At 44.1% G+C, this 20,580-nt stretch overlaps 1 protein-coding gene across 14 annotated transcripts in view; it reads left to right on the top strand.

Moving 5' to 3' along the window:
• PKHD1 (PKHD1 ciliary IPT domain containing fibrocystin/polyductin) overlaps window positions 1-20,580 on the top strand; it is a 455,042-nt gene that overhangs the window by 49,122 nt on the left and 385,340 nt on the right. For 13 of the 14 annotated variants that reach the window (XR_012645152.1, XM_074991417.1, XM_074991418.1 and 10 more), the window contains 9 exons: window positions 1,335-1,477; window positions 2,467-2,597; window positions 5,148-5,332; window positions 6,582-6,720; window positions 10,963-11,120; window positions 11,549-11,733; window positions 13,440-13,562; window positions 18,295-18,400; window positions 20,233-20,511. Coding sequence is in view for 13 of the 14 variants with exons in the window: in XM_074991417.1 (XP_074847518.1) it covers window positions 1,335-1,477; window positions 2,467-2,597; window positions 5,148-5,332; window positions 6,582-6,720; window positions 10,963-11,120; window positions 11,549-11,733; window positions 13,440-13,562; window positions 18,295-18,400; window positions 20,233-20,511 (1,449 nt within the window). In the remaining variant the exon portion in view is untranslated. The remainder of the gene's footprint in view (window positions 1-1,334; window positions 1,478-2,466; window positions 2,598-5,147; window positions 5,333-6,581; window positions 6,721-10,962; window positions 11,121-11,548; window positions 11,734-13,439; window positions 13,563-18,294; window positions 18,401-20,232; window positions 20,512-20,580) is intronic. The other variant, XM_074991411.1, reaches the window with a different exon arrangement.

The following is a 20,580-nucleotide window of genomic DNA, read 5'->3' as shown; positions in this document are numbered from 1 at the left end:
AAAAGAAATGAGGTTAAATGGGATGGAGCTACTCTTGTTCTATTTTGATCCCATTCCCTGGAAGGCAACTCAAGCCATACACACAGACAGAGAAGAAAAAAAACAGCAAAGATAGAAAACACTGCTGCTGTCACTGGTGTTGACTTACTTGAAACCTCACTGCTGGAGAAACATCAGCCATCACAGTTTTATCAGCCACTGCAAGATATGGCAAACTTACACTAGCTTTGGGCTGCTTCAGGCATTGCTTTTAACAGCCTCTCTGGTCACAGGCTCGCAGTTCTGGCTGGCTAAGCAAGGCTGTTATTAAGCAGAAGCAAATGGAAAGAGTGGGTAAGGTGGGGAAAGAAAAGGATGCAAGGGAGGTGGGGGTGGGGGCAGTCTCTCACACTCCAGGTGATATTTGGCATTTTTGCCAAAGTTGGTGGGTGTAGTGATGTCATTGGGTCCCTGACCTGGTCATAGTCTAGTAAGAAAATTCCTCAGATTAGGACAAAGATGGTACAATAGAGTCACAGTGGATCTTGGGATACCAGGAGACAAGCAGGGGAAACCATGATGGTAAAGTTAACTTCTACCCTTTTTCTTTTCTTCCAATCACTCAGCCTTGACGTCCATCATTCCCCCTCTTCCAAATTTTTGAGGATCCTAAAAGGGGAGTAGTGTGTGGAATAGCCACTCACCTCTTTGTTTTGTCCACCAATTAGACCTAAATTCCAAAATACCAGCTTTGGTCTGTCAAGTTCTGGTCTCATGTTTCTCTTGTTTATCAGGCATAATCTGAAGAAGTCCTTGAGATACATAGATCATAGTTCTTGTATAGACTAAGCAAGTCTTGTATAGTCTGTCTCCCTTCTGCACCATTCCCCATCAATATTTTCAGGTTATTGTGATACTTTCACTCACTTTTCTCAGTTGAGTTCATAATTCAGATAAATATAGAGCACCAAATATCACAATGTGCTTGATGCACTTGTCAAGGTGCGTGCATGTGACATGTGGTTCTCTGTGCCTAATCCACTGGTGGACCTCTTACCTACAACTCTTGGATCTTTAGAGCAAGCTGCAGGGAGTCATGCTTTTAGTTGCCAAGATCCCTGCTTCATTTAATCATGATGGATGTTATCCTTGTGTATCTAAGGTGTGTGCCCCAATTTGCTGTGCTTCATTGGGTACTCGAGGGGGCAAATGCCTGTTTGCAAGTGTGCATCATTTATTTGCTTAGCCAAATTTAGGAACAAAATTGCATTCACTGGTCTTGGGGTACCCAGCCCCCCATGGCTTTTTGAACCCCTTTTCAAGCCTCTTACCGCTTTCATTTTTACCATTGTTAGGCCAAGAAGTCTCTGCCATTGAGGGATATGTTGCCAGCTGGACAGAACCTTTTTGTGGAAGGTTCAGTATTTACCAGCCAAAACACCTTGTAAAAATGCCTCTGTCAACCTTGCCAAGATATGACCTCACTGAGTACACACATGTAAGTTGTCTCTCTGAGTCGGGCAATGCATGGAGGAAAGTGCAGAGTCAAACAACATAATACAATTAGAGCAGGACAAGACGTATGAGGAAGTCGAGGCATCTACCCTTTTCCCTAAACCCATGCAAGATTGTATCCTAGGTGTGTGTTCATGGGCCATGATGAAGCAAACCGTATTTATGCAAAAAGTAATTCTATTGCTTATTATAAGAGAGAAACTGATGTGTTCCAGAGATAACCATAGAATGTGCCATGGCCAAGGCCAGTCCAAGTTACTCCACGATACTTCATTACTGTGCTGCAAACTTGGCTAGAGGGACTGCCTCTACAAATTTAATGCCTAACACTTGTAGTGGTTTGCATCCATTGAAGTCACAGTATGTTATATAGATAAGTGAGCATTATTCTCAATATACAATTTAGGGTAAAAAAGATTGAGTGACTTGCACAAAATCATGTAATGAGGCAACGGTAGAGTTGAGAATAGAATTAATGTGATTTGATTTCAAGTCCAGTATGAAATTAGGTTCTGTGGACCATTAGCTAGATCTATGGCCTGAGACTCAGAAGTCAAGCCTCCCACTAGCCTGCTGGAGGACCTTGGTCAAGTCACTTCTGTGCCTCAGTTTGCCTATCTGTAAAATGGGGATAATTGTGCTACTCTCTTGAATAGAGTGTTATATAAGAACTAGGTATGTGTATTGCTTTTTATCACTGACTCTGTGGAGTGGAGAGGGACAAAGTATTCTCACTGCCTGTTTTTTTGCTTGTGATGCCGACACTGTGCCAATTACTATGAGTAAGATGGCGGGCTTTGCAGTGTAAACTTCCATTCTTGAGAAATTGGACTGAGAGAAGCAGCTCATTTCAAGTCAAGAAACAGACATCAGCAAGCAATTACAGCCAGTCCCTGTCAGGATAGCCTGGTTTTGGATCACAATACAAACCTTCTTTGGCAGTAATGCATTGTTTTCCTTTCCCTTTCTCAGGTGTGCTTTGCATATAAAGGGCATGTGAGTAATACCCTTTATGTTTCTGTGTCCTATATCAACACCTTTCTAAAAACAGTGAAGAAGAATCTTACCTGCCTGTGGAGTTTGAATGAGTCCAGCCCTGAAAGGTATACAGTATATAGATATGTGTGGCACAGCTTCGGCAAATAGCTCTCTCTACACTGAGAGAATGGACCTTGGTGCTGTAGATGTACCAGCATAAGGGGTGGAACCCTTAACTGAACTGGACTTCACAGAACCTTTAACTTCCTAGCCCCACTGAAGTCAATAGAGCTCTGCATATTTACGTCCGGTGAGGACCTGGCCTCTTGTGTTCATCAGTAAACCCACACACGCTGAGTGCTGGCAAGAGAACTCAGCGCTGTTCCCTCCAAAGCCAAGGATGTGTGTTAGAGAACAGCCATGTGAAGGAGAAAAGCTTTTCTCTTCCTTGGGGGGGCTGCCACTAGAGAATGCCCAGTCACAAGCTGCTAAACCAGTACATTACACACGGATGGGGTAATCATAATATTAATCCTACCAAAAGTCCTCTCAGGGTGTGTCTGCACTGGGTCAGAATTGGCCCACATAGCGGATTTGGGCTTGCAGGGCTGTTTGATTGTGTGTTTGGGCTGGAGCCGGGACCCTGGGACCCTGCAAGGAGGGAGGGTCCTGGGTCTAACCCTGCATGCTTACACTGCAATTACACAGCCAGGTCTCAGTCCCATGAGCCTAAGTCACAGGCCAGCTCCAGGTGCAATGGCGCGGGATGGGGAAGGGGGCCTATGTCCGTGTCTATTCGAATGCTGCTTGCTCTTCTTCCCTCCCCCTCACAATCAACAAGTGAGGGGAAAAGATGCATCCTGAGTCCTCTGCTGCCTCTGTCACCAGCGGGGAGTGAGAGGAACGTCTGTGAGCTGTGTGCTCCCCCCTTGCTCCCTGAGCATGAGGGGACAGGAAAGGAGAGCAAGCAGCTTTTTGGTACGTGTGGCTAAAGTACCCCCAGACCTTCCCAAAATGGTGCCCTTGTGCTGGTGTTTAGCTGCAGTGTAAACACCCCCGGGTGCATTGACAGCTGCTTAATTACTTTTCAACAGAAAAGACTCAGAATCGGTTGCACAACACTTGAGCTTGGAAATAGTTGGAAACTCCAGGTATTTCTTCCCGACTCCCATCTATTAGCTAGCTTATTCCTGGCAGCACAGGGCATGATCACCCTTGTAATTTTACCCTCACAAATGGACCTGCATGTGCCAGTCTTAGCTATACCTGATTATTTTTGAGGCTTATTAAGCTATTTCTCTCCATACTTTTGGGCATTTGTGAGTTCAACATAGTATTTAGAATGAATGTTGCCACTGGTCACCTCTAACCCACTGCTCCGTCCTTGAAGACAGGGTTGTTGGGGTCAATGCATAAGTTAATGCTGAGTTTTACGGGGCTGGGCACTTTGGGTATAGCCAGCCTAGGGGGTGGTGGTGTGTAATCTGCCTTGGCACTGGCTGATTATAAGAAAGTGTCCTTTCTTAGCATAAACTATATTCTGTATCAGGCCAAGCATGTGCTCTTCAGGGGCACATCTTTATGTTGGGGCAAACAAAGCCCTCTTTAGGAACTCAGCAAAGATCTTTCTTGGACACAGTGCTCAACCTGGTGAAGTCTTACATCATTGCACTGGCCTTATTTTGTGTGCAAATTGGACAAGTGATCTAGTTTGGTACAATACAGTTTGTTGTGTTTGTTTGCTTTTATAATGGTAAAAAGTTGAACCTGGCTGTTAGCATGAAGTGTCCTCTTTCTGTTTAGTAGAGACAAGATACTTATCCAGATTTCCCTTTTTGTGCCAGCTGGGAGGACTGGCCGTAGGTGAAGATATGTGTGTCATGTGTCAAGGGCATTTGACATCTGCTATACACCCTCAACCCCTCAGGATCCATTGCTTGGTGGCAACAGTGCTTCCAAGGTGGTCGTGGGGATTGCAACAGCTGGTGTGAAGTTTTAAGGCAAGGGAGAGTGACATGAAGCATGACAAGTGTAGATAAATTTGTTATGAAATGCAGCTGTAGGCCACTGCGTATCTGCAGGAGAATAAAAAAAGATGATTAATGCATGCTTTTAATCAAGTTAAGCAACTTGCGTTTCTTGAGGCAGAGAGGTGTGAGCAAACTGCATGTAGTGTTACATATCTTTTTGGAAAAATGTAATTTACCAGGTACAGCCCTTGAGAAACTGGCAGGGAGATAATGCAGCTCTCTGGGTTACAAAGGCTTGGAATTCTAACACTCAGGTGCTCTGGGCTGGTGGAAGGAGCTTAGGATCTTCCTCCTGCATGTCAAATAGACCAGGATTTTTCTAGTATGGTTGAAAACAGTTTGAACATGAGGTGACGCTGTCCTTGGGTTACTCACTGGTGAGTGTCTGTAACAGGTCTTGCTCAATGTTGATCCTCAGTGAAGACGAGCCTGTTGCAACCCTGCCTGGGCAAGCCATGACACCTTAATGCATGCATTAGCACAATATGCTTATAGCTCTGGAGGTCTCTGGTCTACTTTTGAGTGTGTCAGCCAAGATGGTGGCTATCACATGAGCTCCCACTTGGGTGCTAGAGTAAAGCAGCTGTCTAGCTCACCTATCCCATAAGCTGGCAATAAGCCAAATGTGCTCTGAATGCCTTTCAGCTGGAAGTTCACATGTGCTGACCTCTGGAGGAGCTGTGTGAATGGCTCTGAATCCTTCTGGGACCTTGAAGCCAACTCATCAGTGTTTGTGCATCAGATCGACATTCTGATCCCTGAGAGAGACGAGGAGACATCTACCTGGTTTTACTTTGATGAAATTCTCATCTCAGACAGGAATGTAGATGGTAACTGAGTCCTTTAACTTGGTTGATGTTGTTCTAGGCACTTGCCTTTCCTACCAAATATCAATAATAGAACTGGCTTTGAGAGCAAATCCTTCCTTCCTTTCGTCCTTCCTTCCTTTCTTCCTTCCTAACAAACGAATGAATGAACGAACAGCTTAATTTTTCTGAAAACAGTTTCTTGAAAAGCCATCAGTTTAAATGCATTTCGTTTTCACTGAAGACATAGAGTAAACCCTTAAGTTACATGGGGGTTGTGTTCCTGCAACTCCTGCTTAAGACGAACTTTCAATCAAATCATAGTGGAGATGGGAACCAGGCTGCTGCTTGGTTCCCAGCTCCCCTCTGCTTGTGGACCCAGGAATGAGCTGTCTACTAGGGCTGGTCAGTTTCCTGGCTGCTTCTCCCTGCCTTCCACAAGCGGCTGGGGGAAGGCAGGGGGAAGGCTTTTAGCTCACCTAGCTGCCCACAGCTGCAGGGAGCTAGGCAAGCTAAAAGCCTTCCCCCAGCAGCATGGCTATCAGAAGGCAGGGACAAGGGGCTTCAGAACAGCATCAAGTTGTGCTTAACTCGCATTAAAGCAAATTCCATGCAATTTGAAGCCATGTATGTTGAGGGTTTACTGTACAGTAGAAACTCAGAGTTACAAACTGACCAGTCAACCACACAATTCATTTGGAACCAGACGCACACAGTCAAGCAGCAGAAACAGACAAAGTTAAATACAGTACAGTGTTTTGTTAAATATAAACTATTAATTGAATAAAGGGGAAGCAGGATTTTTTTTCTCAATAGTAAAGTGTCCAAGCTGTGTTAAAACCAAGTTCAATTGTCAGCTTATGAAAGAACAACCCTCACATTTTTTCCAAACTAACAGAGAGGTAGCTGTGTTAGTCTGTTCTCCAACAAAACAAAGCAGCAGAAATATTGCACTTTAAAGACTAACAAAATGATTTATTTGGTGATGAGCTTTCATGGGACAGACCCACTTCTTTAGATCAATTTCAGTTCCAGTACAGACTAACATTAAACATGTCACAGTTATGAGTTGCTTCCCTTCCCAAGGTGTGCGTAACTCAGAAGTTCTCTTGTACCAACAATGCTGGTTTAACATTTGAGCTCCTTGAAAATGCTGATGAAAAATTGTGAAAAAACATCAACAGGTGGGTTTGTTCCCAACTGTGAAAGGGAAACAATTTTGAAATGAAAAGCCATTGACTATCTGTAACAAATAACAGAATTTCCCCTTCAGTTTTCCAAAGGGATCCCAGACCAGCTCGTCCAGGTGGGCATGTTATCCAAGAAGTGTCTGTGGTGGGATCTCCCCCCAGCTACAATGTTTCCTTGCTGGTGGCTGGCTGTGGCAGCGACCTCCCTCTTCTGTCACTGAGGTAGGAACTGGAGGCAGGTTGTTATGCCTGTGCCTAGTCCAGGGATCTCACACCTTCCTCTGGTGTGGCTGATGCTGGCTGCTGCCAGAGGCAGGATGCTGGACTAGTTGTTATTCATATTAGATCCAGTCTGGCAACTCCTGTGCTGCTGCTGCTATTACGAATTCTTATTCTTTCACTTGCAAGTGCTTGACATTTCTCCTTTTGTTCATTTTCCATTGGACCCGCTGCTAGGAGTTCTCATTTTGCCTCAAGTATTCTGGAGCCTGGGGAGGGTCCATGTCCCCAGAAATCCCACTTGTGAATAGTGAGGGAGGGCCCTGGACTAAGCTGAACAGAGAGCACTATATGCTGTTAAGTTAAAAAGAAGTGCTGGACTTCTAATCCCAAGCTTTGGGGAAAATTTGGATCTGTGCTGGGTTTAGCTCCAGGCTGAATACCCTAGAACCTTGCAGGAGTTTAGATATGGATTTTGATTTGGGCCCACTCTCTTAAAAACACAGCCAAACGTGCCCCACCGTGCCACACTCACAACAAAGAAAGCTTCCATGACCTCCAGGTCCAATTCACTCTGGTGTCCTATGTAACAGCACAGCTTATTTTCACAGCTCCTAGGGAGGGGTTGTTCTTATTTATTTTTTCAGAGCTCTTTTTTAAGGCTACAGCTCTGTGGGTAAGTACAAACCATCTATTAGTTATTATTTATATTCCAGTGGCAACTGTGGGCCCCAGCAGAGCCAAGGTCCCATTGTGCTAAGCACAGTACACATCTATAGACACACATTTCTGCTCCAAAGAGTTTTGTCTGTTTAGATCAAGGGCAGACAAAGAAAGGAAAATTTGCAAATCCATGGCAACAGCATGTGCTCAGAGCCTCTGAAAAATCAGATGCAACCCAAATCAGGAGGGAAAAAGAGAGAAGCTGACACACTTCAATCTAATTTTAGGGGGACTCCCAAGACCTGTTCTGTTCAGTGTGAGTAGCTCATGCTATAGTTCTTCAAAGTTGGAAGCTGTCATGTCATTTGGTAACATGGCTAAACCACAGTTCGATGTAAAACAAGCCAAACTTCTTAGCATGGTAGCTTAGTAAATGGAAAATGGGTTTTCCTTTGTAAATCGATCTCCGCTTACACTCGTTTTTACAGAGAGAAAGAGAAGTTGCATATCTGTCCAGCATGGACACCAAGACTACATTTACACTGTGCCCTTAACTTGGAAAAAGATACACAATTCATGCTATGCAAATTGAATATTCTATTTCATGTCACTTTCAAAATAGGCTATTTCAAGATTTGGCACTGTCTGCACAGTGCCAGATTTCAAAATACAGTGCTATTTGGAGGCATCCCTTTCTCCTCCTGCAATGAGGGGTAGGGGGATGCTGAAATAGTGTGCCCAGTATTTCAAAAATTTTTTTTTGAAATATGGGGTGTGTTTCCTAGATGTGGAGTTACTATTACAGTATCCCAAAATAGCTCTGCAGTGTAAACATAGCCCAGAAGAGGATTTTACTTTGATCAGCCACATTGATGAGCTGTATGCTGCAACACAGTTGCCATTTCTGGTGTCAGCATTTTGAAAAGCATGTTAAAAACTGAAAAGGGTGCAGAGAAAAGCTATAAAAATGACCTGAGAACTGGAGAAAATCCCTTACAAAGAGGGATTTAAAGAGTTCAGTCAATTTATTTGTCAAAAAGAAGATTAAGAGGTGACTTGATTAGTGTCTCAGTACTGACACAGGGAGCCTATGTGGGTGGTACTAAAGAGCTCTTTAGTCTAGCAGAGAAAGGCATTACAGGAATCAGTGGCTGGAAGCTGAAGCCGGACAAAGGCAGATTAGAGCTAACACAGAATTGGAACTTTGAGGGTTGTTAACCATTGGAGCAATTTCTGAAGCACAGAGGTTCACTCTGCAGTCTTTCAGAACAAAAAAGCAGTCAAGTGGCACTACTTGACTGATTTTTTGTTTTGATAGAATACAGACTAACACGGCGATCTTTCTGTCACTACTCTGCAGTCTTGACATCTTCATATCAAGACTGGATGCCTTTCTGGAAGGTGAGCTTTAACCAAACCCAAGTTACTGAGCTCAGTGCAGCAGTACTTGGGGAAAATTCTTTGGCCTGTGTTGTAGAGATCAGGCCGGATGATCTAATGATCCTATCTGGTCTTAAAAATCCAGGAATTAGAATATATGTGTGAGACTGGGGAACTACATAACGGATATTTATATAGGGAACTGTATGGTGACACATGTGCCACCAGTGGCATTTGTTTTCCTGGCTTCACGTTTAAGTGGTGAAGTAGAAGTTTTTAAAAATAATGTTGACGTTGCAGGCAAATTGGTCTATACTGCAAGTGATATAGACAACTCATCCTTGCTATCGTTAGAGGCATTGAGATGCTGAGTTTGTTTGTCAAAGTGTCCCTGCAGTAAAAGGGGTTCACTGGATGAACAGTGGATGGAGATGAGACAAGCAGCGAGCATAAAAAAAGCTTTATTAACAATGGCTTAATCAGTGTTATGGGGGTGGAATTAAGGGGAACTACCTAGCACGCTCTAGCTGTCTACCCCAGCATAATGTCAGGTGATGGACAGGGAAAAGCTTGCACTAACGGGGCGGTTACCAAACCACAGATGGCAAGCAGAGCCCACACCAACATGTAGCCAAAAGGGTCCAGATTTTCAGCAGGAGCAACAAGCGACTTGGGCCAGCCGACGGTCTTGTCAAGGTACACACGTCTCCGATTTGGGGGGTGTGGGGGGAGTGTTAGCTTTTTATCGGGGTTTGGACACGGAAGCAACCCCTGGGCCAATGTCAGTGTGTTGGGCCCTTTTGCCCTTTTTAGGAGTTAGGAGTTTTTCCTTTTTAGGACCTTGTAATGTTTGGTGAGGCAGGGGTCTCGCTTCCGCATGTGGGATTAAGCCCTTAGCTGGCCCTGCTTCCTTATATGAGGCTGAGTCCTTAGCTCCTCGGGGGAGGAGGGGGGGCGGAGTTTGTCAATACATGCTGGCATGCCGGGTTTTGATTGGGTAGTGAAGCCTTGATCATGCAGGGGGTGCGTGCAGGCTGCAACTTGCAACACTGTCGCGGTCACGCCACAAAGGGCTGTGCCCACAGAAAGCTACTTGAGTAAATATCACTCCAACCTTTCTATTTACCTTTTGACATAGCAAATGCACCCGGCTAGTAAGCTCTTTGGTTCAGCTGTTGTCTTTTTGTTCTATTTGTACAGTGCCTAACACAATGGGGTCTAGGACTGGGGCTTCTAAATTCTGCCATAATACTAGTTAGAAGAAGAATAAGGCAAGAGTATAAAGGTGAAGCATAAAGAAAATTTGTTTTTTAAGCATTGCCTCTATTGTCCCCTGCCGTGGATGAGATAGATACTGTGGCACTAAGAGCTTGGAATAACAAAGTCTGTCTGTCAGGGCAGTGAGTGTCCTGGAAAACTATCAAAGGGTGCAGCTGATTTAAACTCTGAAGGGTGCATGCACAGCACCTGCAGGAAGCCATCTTGAAGAATGACGTTACAAAGATAAGGAGCTATGTTGCTTTTCAGAGCCTATTGGAATCCCAGTCACCTTTCTTGTGCATCCCAGAGGCACTGAGATGGAAGAGTGAATTCAGCTGTACAGCCGTAGCTAAGAGGCAGTTGGCTCATTCAGTAGAGGCTCAGGGGACCCTGATTGTTGGTAGGTGGGATTCAACCTGAGGATTGAAGGATAAAAGCCCTGAGCCTCTACTGCATGAGCTAAAAGATAACTGTCTTTTAGCTAAGGCTGTACAATAGACTTCACTCTCTCATTTCAGTGCCCCCTCTGGGTTACACTTGTTGGAAGGTAACACAGAACGGCTGTTGAGAGCCTTACTTTTTTTCCATTCAAAGTCAGTAGCCCAAAATGCTTTACAAAGTATTACTGATGTGTGAAGGCTGGGCTATTGTCATGCAGACATTACAACACCAGAACAAATGCTGCTGGCCTGCATGAGGTTCCAGTCCAGCAGACTCAGACCAGGACAAGTTCAAAAGGAATGTGGCCAGTCTTGGTGAGGGTCTTTCTGGTTCGTTTCACCAGCACATCACACCGTTCTGCCCAGCTCTGTCTGAAGAACTGTAGCTGGCTCAAGATATATTGAATTTTGCTTGCAGTCTCCCACTCTTGCTGGTTGCTTTGGGATAGGGTGGTGCCTAGCTTGTTAGAGATGATGTCTCAGGTTGTTCAATTCTCTGCAGCAGTGGAGCTTTGCCTCCTGAGGGCTCCGAAGATGGTGATCACCTGGCTTTGTCCATGGAAGGTGCAAATGTCACTCTGAGAGTTCAGAGACTGCAAGCAGCATCTCCCCCTATGGGCGGGACCTTCCGGATCCTGCTGCCCAATGGAGTGATATCAGGTAAAAGGAGGGTGAAACTTGTTTTCGGGGGAGGCCAATGAAGGTGAGCAGGGACCTTGCCCCTGCTGACATTCCAGCAAAGGCAGGGCTGGCAGAGTAACCCCTTTTGCAGCAACTGCCAGTTTGGAACATTTATCTGGCCCCTAAAATGGGATGGGATATTTTAAGAAGATGGTTCCAAAACCCAATGGAAGAGAAGGAGAAGACACCCACTGACTTCAGTGGGGCTTGGGCAGACCCTCAGAAGGGTTTTTTTTTCACACTAAAGTACCTTCTATGACAGTGATACCTCTGTAAAGAATTACATCCTATGTATGTGTGGGTAATGAACCCCTCACAGTAATACCTGGGTACCTTCCCATGTGTGGTGCAGGCAGACCTGTGGCTGCACAGCTATTGATATCCCTGCTTTATAATGAATGTTCCAGGTGTCCCAGTGAACATCTCATCCTATCACCTCCGCAAGCTCCTGCAGAGCAACTCCGATAACTCCACAGGCCAGTACCTCAACACCAGTGATTTCACAGTGACCAAGGACGTGAGCACTTGTTACCAAAGCATATGGACGCTGACCTGGAACTCCACGACTGGTGACTTGCCCATTGTTATTGATGTACGATAATCTTTTCTTTTAATGGGAGAGTTGCTCGTGCTTAAATCGGCCAGCCAGGGTGTCTTTGTTGACGAGAGTCATTTTCATAGAGGCTGTATTCACCTAGATCTCTAGGGAGACTCAAGCAAAGCGCTTGACAAAGGGCAGTTGTTGAGAACTATAACTTCCTAAGTTCCAGAGTAGCTGGATGACTACGAGCAGGAACTGCAATATGGTCAGTGGGATGAAAATATAAAACCTGCAATCTTCAAGCTTTGAAGCATAAGTATAAGCGCTCCCGCATGTGCTACAGTATTGCACAAGAGGTCTCCCTTGACACAGGTGCTGGAAATACAGATGCTGGAGGTACAGTTGTATCACTGGCTTGAAGTTGTTTTCATTATATGCAGGGTTTAGAGTTTGATTCAATGGCTTTCAGTGCCTCCCCATTATAAAAAAGGTCCCAGCCCCACTGCCCATTGGCATGAGGATTGGAGCTGAGCTGGGCACAATCATGTTTAAACAGAGCTTCTGCTAGCAGCCTGGTCCTCTGACCAAGGTGGGTGAGGTTTACTTTTCCCCTCTGAGGATTTTATTGTGGAGTAACTCCCCCCCAAAGTTTTATTACCTGATTCTCATGTGGTTCTCCAACAAAATTCCACGTTTGTGCAGGTCAAAGAAAGCAGTCCCAAGCAGGGGAAACATGTGAGGGGCATTCAGGGGAAGGGGTGATATCCCCACGAGAGCTGTCCCAGAGTGGGAATCAGGCTAAGCATGGATGAGGGGTACATCCCTGGAAAAGGCACCAGCACATAGTGCTCCTGTCGAGTCCTGCCTGGAGGCATCTAGAGCAGGGAAGAGAGGCCAGTCTGGCTGCGCAGATCCACCAAAGGCATGGACAGACATGCTGAGTTCCATCTCTTCTTCCTCTGCAGCCTCACTTACCAATGGTAGCAGGTGCCTGGACCCTTCTCTGCCCTGCACCATGCCTGCAGCTCAAAGGCAATGGAAGAAGTGGGGCAGGAGCTGTGGGGAGAGTAGGGGCAATGTAGTGCTGCCTTGCAATGGCTGTGGGAGGCATAGGGGGTTGGGAAAAGGACCGGACGTGACTTATGGGGCAATCAGGTGCAACCTCAGGGCCTTTTAATGGTCTCTCCCCCACTATTAAGAATTACATGTTTTCTCTGTAAGTCCTGTTTCAGTAAACCTGTTTAAACATGGTAGTAGCTAGTGTGGTCCTGCTCTTGGTTTGGACAGGTGCTAGGTGCATTACTGGGCTTGTATGGTCACTTCTGAATCATCTGGCATTGGCCACTGGCAGGGGCAACATATTGGACTGAGATGGCATATTGGTGGGTGGCAGGGTGGTCTGATGCTGAAGACACAGGCATGGTAGAAGGAAAAACTGGGTTCAGGTCTATGCTTTGGGGCAGACCCTAAACCACGTTTATTAATCCTGTTGCCTGTGTTTCCTACCTGTAAAATGGAGATTGTAGCATTGTGTTGTAGGAAACATACATTAAGATCATGAGGGGTTTGGATGCTATGCCAGCAGGGCCATGTAAACACATAGAGAAGAGATTTCCATTCATTCAGTGTAGCCCGTAGTGTAAACGTGTTATGCAAGTTTGGTTTGCTTAGAAAATGATACACAACATACATAAGAAAAAAAAAGTTTTCATAAAGCTGACCAAAATTTGGTTCTTCATTCTTTCACACCATGCTAGGTCTCTGCTGAAAACCTCACAGGACTTAACCCAACCATCACAGCTCGTGTGGTTTATGATGGTGGTGTATTTATTGGACCAATATTTGGGGACATGCTAGCTACTGCCAATAACCACACACAGGTAAGTCACCAACTGACCAAGTTCATAGAATCATCATTGAATCATAGAATCACAGAGCTGGAAGGGACCTTAAGAGGTCATTGAGTCCAGCCCTCTGCCCCAAGCAGGATCAGCCCCCACTAAGTCATCCCAGCCATGCTACGTCAAGCCAGGACTTAAAAACCTCGAGGGATGGAGATTCCACCACCTCCCTAGGCAATGCATTCCAGTGCTTCACCACCCTCCTGGTGAAAGTAGTTTTTCCTAATATCCAACCTACTCCCCTCTTTCTGTAACTTCAGACCATTGCTCCTTGTTCTGCTGTCTGTCACCACTGAGAACAGTTTCTCTCCATCCCTTTTAGAGCTCCCCTTCAGGAAGCTGAAGGCTGCTATTAAATCACCCTGCAGCCTTCTCTTCTGTAAACTAAATAAGCCCAGATCCCTCAGCCTCTCCTCATAGGTCATGTGCTCCAGCCCCTTAGTAATTTTTGTTGACCTCTGCTGAACCTACTCCAACACATCCACATCCTTCCTATACTGGGGTGCCCAAAACTGGGCCCAAAAATAAGTCCTGTAGACTTATTGTGACTTGCTGTCTACACTTCCTGAACAGTGCATTACTCCATGAGTATGGCATTTAAACCAGTGGGACTTGCCACAGATTAAGATGCTGGCTGCCACTTGAGAAGAGATAAAAAGACTGGACTTTTCATCTTAGAAAATAGGAGAATAAGGAGGCGCAGGGGGAATATGATGGAGGTCTGTAAAATCATGAGTGGTGTTGAGAAAGTAAATAAGGCAAAGTTATTTACTTGTTCCCCTAACACAGGGATCGGCAACTAAATTAGGAAGAAGAACCATTGTTTTAATTTAAAAAACTCAAAAATTCAAGAGCTGCAATGCATGTGAATATGAGATGGTTCTTAATAATGTCAAACCATAACTTTTGTAACCCCCGTTTTAAGAATAGCGCACACACAATGATTTGTAATGCAACACATATTTACTGCAGGGCATTCACAAACTTTTTACACGTTCCATTTTCTCACACTTCACACGTGTATGCTTGTATCTCTGTCTTCCTGACTTTCACTCCTGAACCTTCTCTCTGTAAGATGCTAGATTCTGAAACATTTTGTATTTGAAATCACTGTTCAGCTGTTCTGATACTTTGATAAAGCACTCTTTCATATATTTACCATCTGTGAATGGCTTTCCTGGTTTCATGATCTCTTGCATGGACATAAAACTAGTCACAGTTATCCTACTTGATTTCATCACAGTTATCCTACTTGATTTCATCAACAGTGCTCTTTCATCACTCTGCTTTGCATAGCATCTCCTGCACAGCATTTTTTCTGGCATCTTCAGCTGGATACTGTTTGGCTAAAGTAGTGTATTTTTTCGAGAAAACGTCTCTCGAGGTTGCATTTTTTGTTGTTGGTGAATTTCAATCTGCAAATGAGACATTAAGGGAGCCCAGACAAACTTGATATAAATGCAAGAATTGTGTCCATTCAGTTTGAAATTCTCTGTTTTCATCTTTGATTTTCCTCTTTTTTGAAGCGGTCCCAGCCCCATTTAATTGTGCCAATTTTACTGAATGTTTACTTTCAGTTTTCTTTTTTAAAGTGCATGTTGAACCTTCACAGCAGGACTGCCACAAGCTTCCTTTCCCTTTTCAAAATCAAGACTTTATTAGCAACACCATCAAAACACAGTTGCAATATCATATCCCACCATGCACTGCACATATCAAAGGCAGGAGTTATCCAACATTTTGAGATCACTTATCATTTGCTGTTTAGATAGGAGCTGTTCATTGTTGGGCTCTTAGACATTTACCATTTTTTAAAAATAATCAGGGGACTTTTTATTTTGTTTTTTAACTTTGCAATTATAGCTTTGGGAGTCACAAAGAAGTCCTTAAAGAGCTACATGCAGCTCCGGAGCCACAGGTTGCAGACCCCTGCCAAAGCACAAGAACTAGGGGTCACCAACTGAAATTAGGGTCAGAGAGATAGCTGTGTCAGTCTGTATTCTATCAAACCAAAAAAGCAGTCACATAGCACTTTAAAGACTAACAAAACAATGTATTAGCTGATGAGCTTTTGTGGGACAGACCCACTTCTTCAGATCATAGCCTTGCCAGAACAGACTCAATATATAAAGCACAGAGGTTCAAAAGTTATCATCAAGGTTGACAAATCAGAAGAGCAGAGGGACCGCAGGGAAGGGGTTGTGGGGTGCAGTAGTTAAGAGTTAGATAAAATATCAAAGTATGTAAAAGAGCCCTTATAAAGGGTCAGGTAATTGCTGTCCCTGTTAAACAGCAATAGACCTGTTCTTTCTTATAGACAGCTTCCCAACCTCATGAGGATTCTCACTAGCAACCATAGGCTATACCACAATAATACCAATCATGGAATGAACATAGAACAGACATAAAAAATCTCCCAATACACAAACCTGTCAGCCAGCACTTTAATGGAGTGGGCTGTTCTGTTAAAGACCTGACCGTTTGTGTTCTACTGAAAAGGGACTTCAACAACCATTTACAGAGGGAATGCTCAGCGCTAACATTCATATTTACATTTGACACATTAACACATGGTTTGAACAGGGACAGCAATTACCTGACCCATTATAAGGACTCTTTTACATATTTAGATGTTTTATCTAACTCTTAACTTCCGCACCCCACACCCTCCGCCCTCCCCCATCTCTCTGCTCTTCTGATTTGCCAACCTCAATAACAATTTTTCTGATTTGTCAACCCTGATAACAATTTTTGGACCTCTTTGCTTTATATGTTAAGTCTGTTCTGGTAAGGCTATGATCTGAAGTGGGTCTGTCCCGTGAAAACTCATCACGTAATAAATTATTTTGTTAGTCATTAAAGTGCTACATGACTGCTGGGTTTTTTCCACTGAAATTAATACATAGAAGATTTTAAAAAAAGAAAACAAAAGGAAGTATTTCTTCATGCACTGCACAATCTGTGGAACTCCTTGCCAGAGGATTTTATAAAAGGCAGGACTTGTACAGGGTTCAAATAAGAGCTTGATACATTTATGGAGCATAGGTCTGTCAATGGCTATGAGCCAGGATGGGTAGGAATAGTGTCCCTATCCTCTCTCAGAAGAAAGAGTGTGGAGAGATCAGTTGATGATAACTTGTTTTGTTAATTTCCTCTGAGACACCTGGCACTGGCCACTACTGGAAGACAAGATATTGGGCTAGATGGACTTTTTGTCTGACTCAGTATGGCTGTTCTCATGTACTACTAACCATGAGCAAGTGAAGGGGATTTTTCCTTGTAAGGCAGAGGCTAAGAGCTGATCATATATGTCTGACTGTACTGTTAAACAACTCTGATACTGGATTCAGTAGTGATAACTTCCAAAGACTGTAGCAACATTGTATTTAACTTCAGTGTTTGGACCCTTGTCTAGGAAGATTTGATGAAGGATGATGTAGTGAGTGGGGTTCTAGTTTGGGACATGAGACCCATGTTGGGTGTGAACTTGTTCAAGTCACTTAATTTCACAATGTCTCTGTTCCTCACCTGTAAAACAGGGACAATAGCACTTCCCTATCTCACAGGAGTATTATGGGAATAAGTACATTAAAGATTATGAGCCTTTCGGATGTTGTAGTCAGGGGGATCATGTCTGTACCTAGTGAGATGGACAGAGCAGTATACTTTTCTTACAAAGGAGAGAAATTTTCTTTCTTGGGCGTGTTGTTCATTTGAAGCATTTGCTTGGCTTGATACTGCTAGCAAATACCAAAACACCCCACTGATTTTAAAGTGTGGTTATAGTGGTGTATATGAGGGTGTGTGTGTGTTAATAAAGGGCCTGTAGAAATAGAACATGCAGTTCTTAGCTGTTTCCTGTTTGTTTCTGACACAGTGTATTTTTGCTATTAGCACAGAATGGTGTTTTGCTCCTATTGGCCTTAGGGGACCAGCAGGTGGGAGAAGGAGGTGGGTTCTGTTGCCCCTTGTGCTTTGCCAGTTCAGAATGCAGACACTTTTCCATGGGAAATGAAATCGTCTTACAGGCACCAGGATCACAATTTTGTTTCCATCTCTCACATGGAGTTTTGCAGAGCAAACAGCTAAAAAAGTTGCTTTGGGACCTCTAAGCTGTTGTTCAGACTTTATTGGGAATTTGTTATTAATGGGAACTCCCTGGAGATATTTTATGAGTGTGTAACACCAGCAGACACAGGTTGCTAGTTCCTGGGATAGAACCTGTGAATATAGGGTCTAAAGCCCTGCACTCTACCACAAGAGCTAGAGACCAGGTGGGGCTCAGCTGAGGCTGTAGAACAGAGACTTCACTCACCCCAGGTGAGGTCTCAGTGCCTCTGGATACTACAAGTGTAACAGCACTTTGTACAAGCTCTCCTATGGGTAGGAACAGAGTGTAGGAGGGTAAGTCAGAGTAGTCAATCAACTAGGAGTATTGGACCTGGGAGGAGCCATGAGTATCAGTCAAAAGAGAGAACTTATGTAACAGGCATCTAAAGTAGTTAAATATAGGCCCTCAGAACAAGGCTCTGGCTTACCTGCTGTGAACCTTATCAAAACTTACAATAACCTTGAGCTAAGTTTCAAATTTACACTGAAACCAGACACATTTTGTATGATTCTGGATGTAATTGTCAACATTTTTAGAGTTCTGTTAGCAAACTTGATCCCCTTCCCTCTTTTGGAATAACTTTCTTTTCCATCTTTTCAGGTGGTGGTGGTGGTGAATGATGTCCCAGCTCACTGCTCTGGTTCGTGTTCCTTTCAGTATTCTCAGGAAGCGACCCCTTTAGTCAGTCAAGTGGAGTATTCCCTAGGTAATATGACTTACCTGTTCCTCTGTCAAAAGGGCTCGCTTGACATTAGAGATGGGCTAAAACACATACCTTGGGTTTGAACCATTGTTTCCTGTAAGCTGGCTGCTTGGACAACCACCCAGGAGAGATTCATCTGGTGCCCAAATGAGTGGCTGAGGGCCCAAAGCTGGCATCATGTGTTTCTATTGCTGGTGCACATGCATATGTGGCTTAGTGCACATAATAAAATTTGTTCTGCACATGGATGGCTAAAATTAGAGGGAACAGGGTTCTGAAGGTTCCCCAGCTTAGGAAGGTTGAGAATCTGTACCTCGTTCTGAATCTGAATTTTGTATCTGGCCCCTATTTCTAGAACAGGCTAAAGTAAAACCTTAGTTATTGGGGGAGAATGGGGGGGGGGGAAGGACAAACTTTGTGTTTTGGAATCTGCATTCAGATCTGAATTTTGTAGTTGGATCCATCTCCTTTAACTCTGTCCCACAGGCTTCATTCTCCCCTACCTTGCAGCTGTTGGAATTGTGTACAGCTTTGCAAAGGTTGCTTACACTGTTATCATTCTATTACTTCCTGTGATAGAGAGCTCGGCAACAGAACCTGGGCCAGAACTCTGGTCACTTCAGCTCTAATTAATTACTCCAGAGTAGATCACGTTAAGAAGATCTGTGCCTAACTGATGGGCTGAGGTGAACTAAGAAGCTAATAATTAAATTATTTGGTAGTTGATACAAAAGGCACAAGAAAGAAGCAGGAAAATGGATCAACGGAAGAAGATAGAGAGGGTTCCTCTTCCCTGCTTCTGTCAGAAACCCAGAGCTCCATGAGATTCTAGGCATAACATAGGGTAGAGTTCAAGGGTGGTGGAGAGCAAAATTGTAAATATACTGCATAAGATGTTTTACCAGCAAACAAGTTTCTAAGCACTTAATAGACAAACAGAGAAAGGCCACACTCACTCAGTGGCATGTTAACATAATATTCTCAAACAAGAAGTCCTGTGGCACCTTATAGACTAACAGATATTTTGGAGCATAAGCTTTCGTGGGTAAAGACCCGCTTTGTCAGATGCATGGGCGGTGGGGTTCAGAGGAGGATTTAAAGAGGTAGTCTAAGTAAAGGGGAGGGCCAGAGCTGATAAGGTCTGTTCGGTCAGGGTGGATGTGGTCCATTATCATCATTTAATGTGGAGTTGTGAACATCAAGAGAGGAGAAATCAAGTCAGTGCAGTCATGGGGTGATGTGACCCATTATCGGTAGCTTCTGTAGAGGTGTGAACATCAAGAGCAAAGAAACTGCTTTTGTAATGGGCCAACCACTCCTAGTCTCTGTCCAATCCTTGGTTGATGGAGTCAAATTTGCAAACCAGTTGCAGATGTGAAATTTCTCTTTATATTTTATTTTTGAAAAATTTTTATTGTAGGACTGCTACTTTTAAATCTGTTACAGATTGAGAGTGGTTGGCCTGTTACAGATTGAGAGTGGTTGGCCCATTACAGGACTGCAGGACTCTCTCCAATGTGTCCACATCCTTTTTGTTATTGGGGCACCAGAACTGGACAGGGTATTCCAGCTGTGGCCTCACCAATGTCGAGGAAAGGGGAATGATCACTTCCCTAGATCTGCCGGCAATACTCCTACTAATGCAGCCCAATGTGCTGTTAGCCTTCTTGGCTTCGAGGACACATTGTTGACTCATATCCAGCTTCTTCTCCACCCAGGGTTTGAGTGAGAAGACGGTGGTAAATGCTTAAGCAGCTTAGCTGTCCTGCAGAAGCAAATCTGAGGTGCATTACTTAGCAACAGATATATAATTTTATTTTAATTAATCCTACCAGCTGATGGAGTCCACACCAAAATTTATGTCACGGGATCTGGCTTTGCTGAGGAGCGCCACTCACTGAAGATAGAGGTCAATCACACAACCTGCCATGTTGTGACTTCAAATCAAACTGCTATCGTTTGTTGGATGAACATGTTACCAATGGGACTCTACCAGGTTACGTTACTTGTGAGACCTTATGGATTTGCTTGCAATGCCAGCAAGGGGCAAGACATCTACCTGAGTGTTAAGCCCAGGCTGGAAGCTATTGAACCTGCAACAGCTTCAGAGATTGGTATGTCTGAATTCAATATAAGCTCTCACCTGAATATCTGCCTTTAGTGTTATTGCTTTTGCTAAGATG

The sequence above is a fragment of the Carettochelys insculpta genome, chromosome 3 (genome assembly GCF_033958435.1).
Source record: "Carettochelys insculpta isolate YL-2023 chromosome 3, ASM3395843v1, whole genome shotgun sequence".
NCBI lineage: Eukaryota > Metazoa > Chordata > Testudines > Carettochelyidae > Carettochelys > Carettochelys insculpta.
Note: the sequence above shows the minus strand (reverse complement) of the source record. Positions and strands in the feature narration are given on the sequence as shown.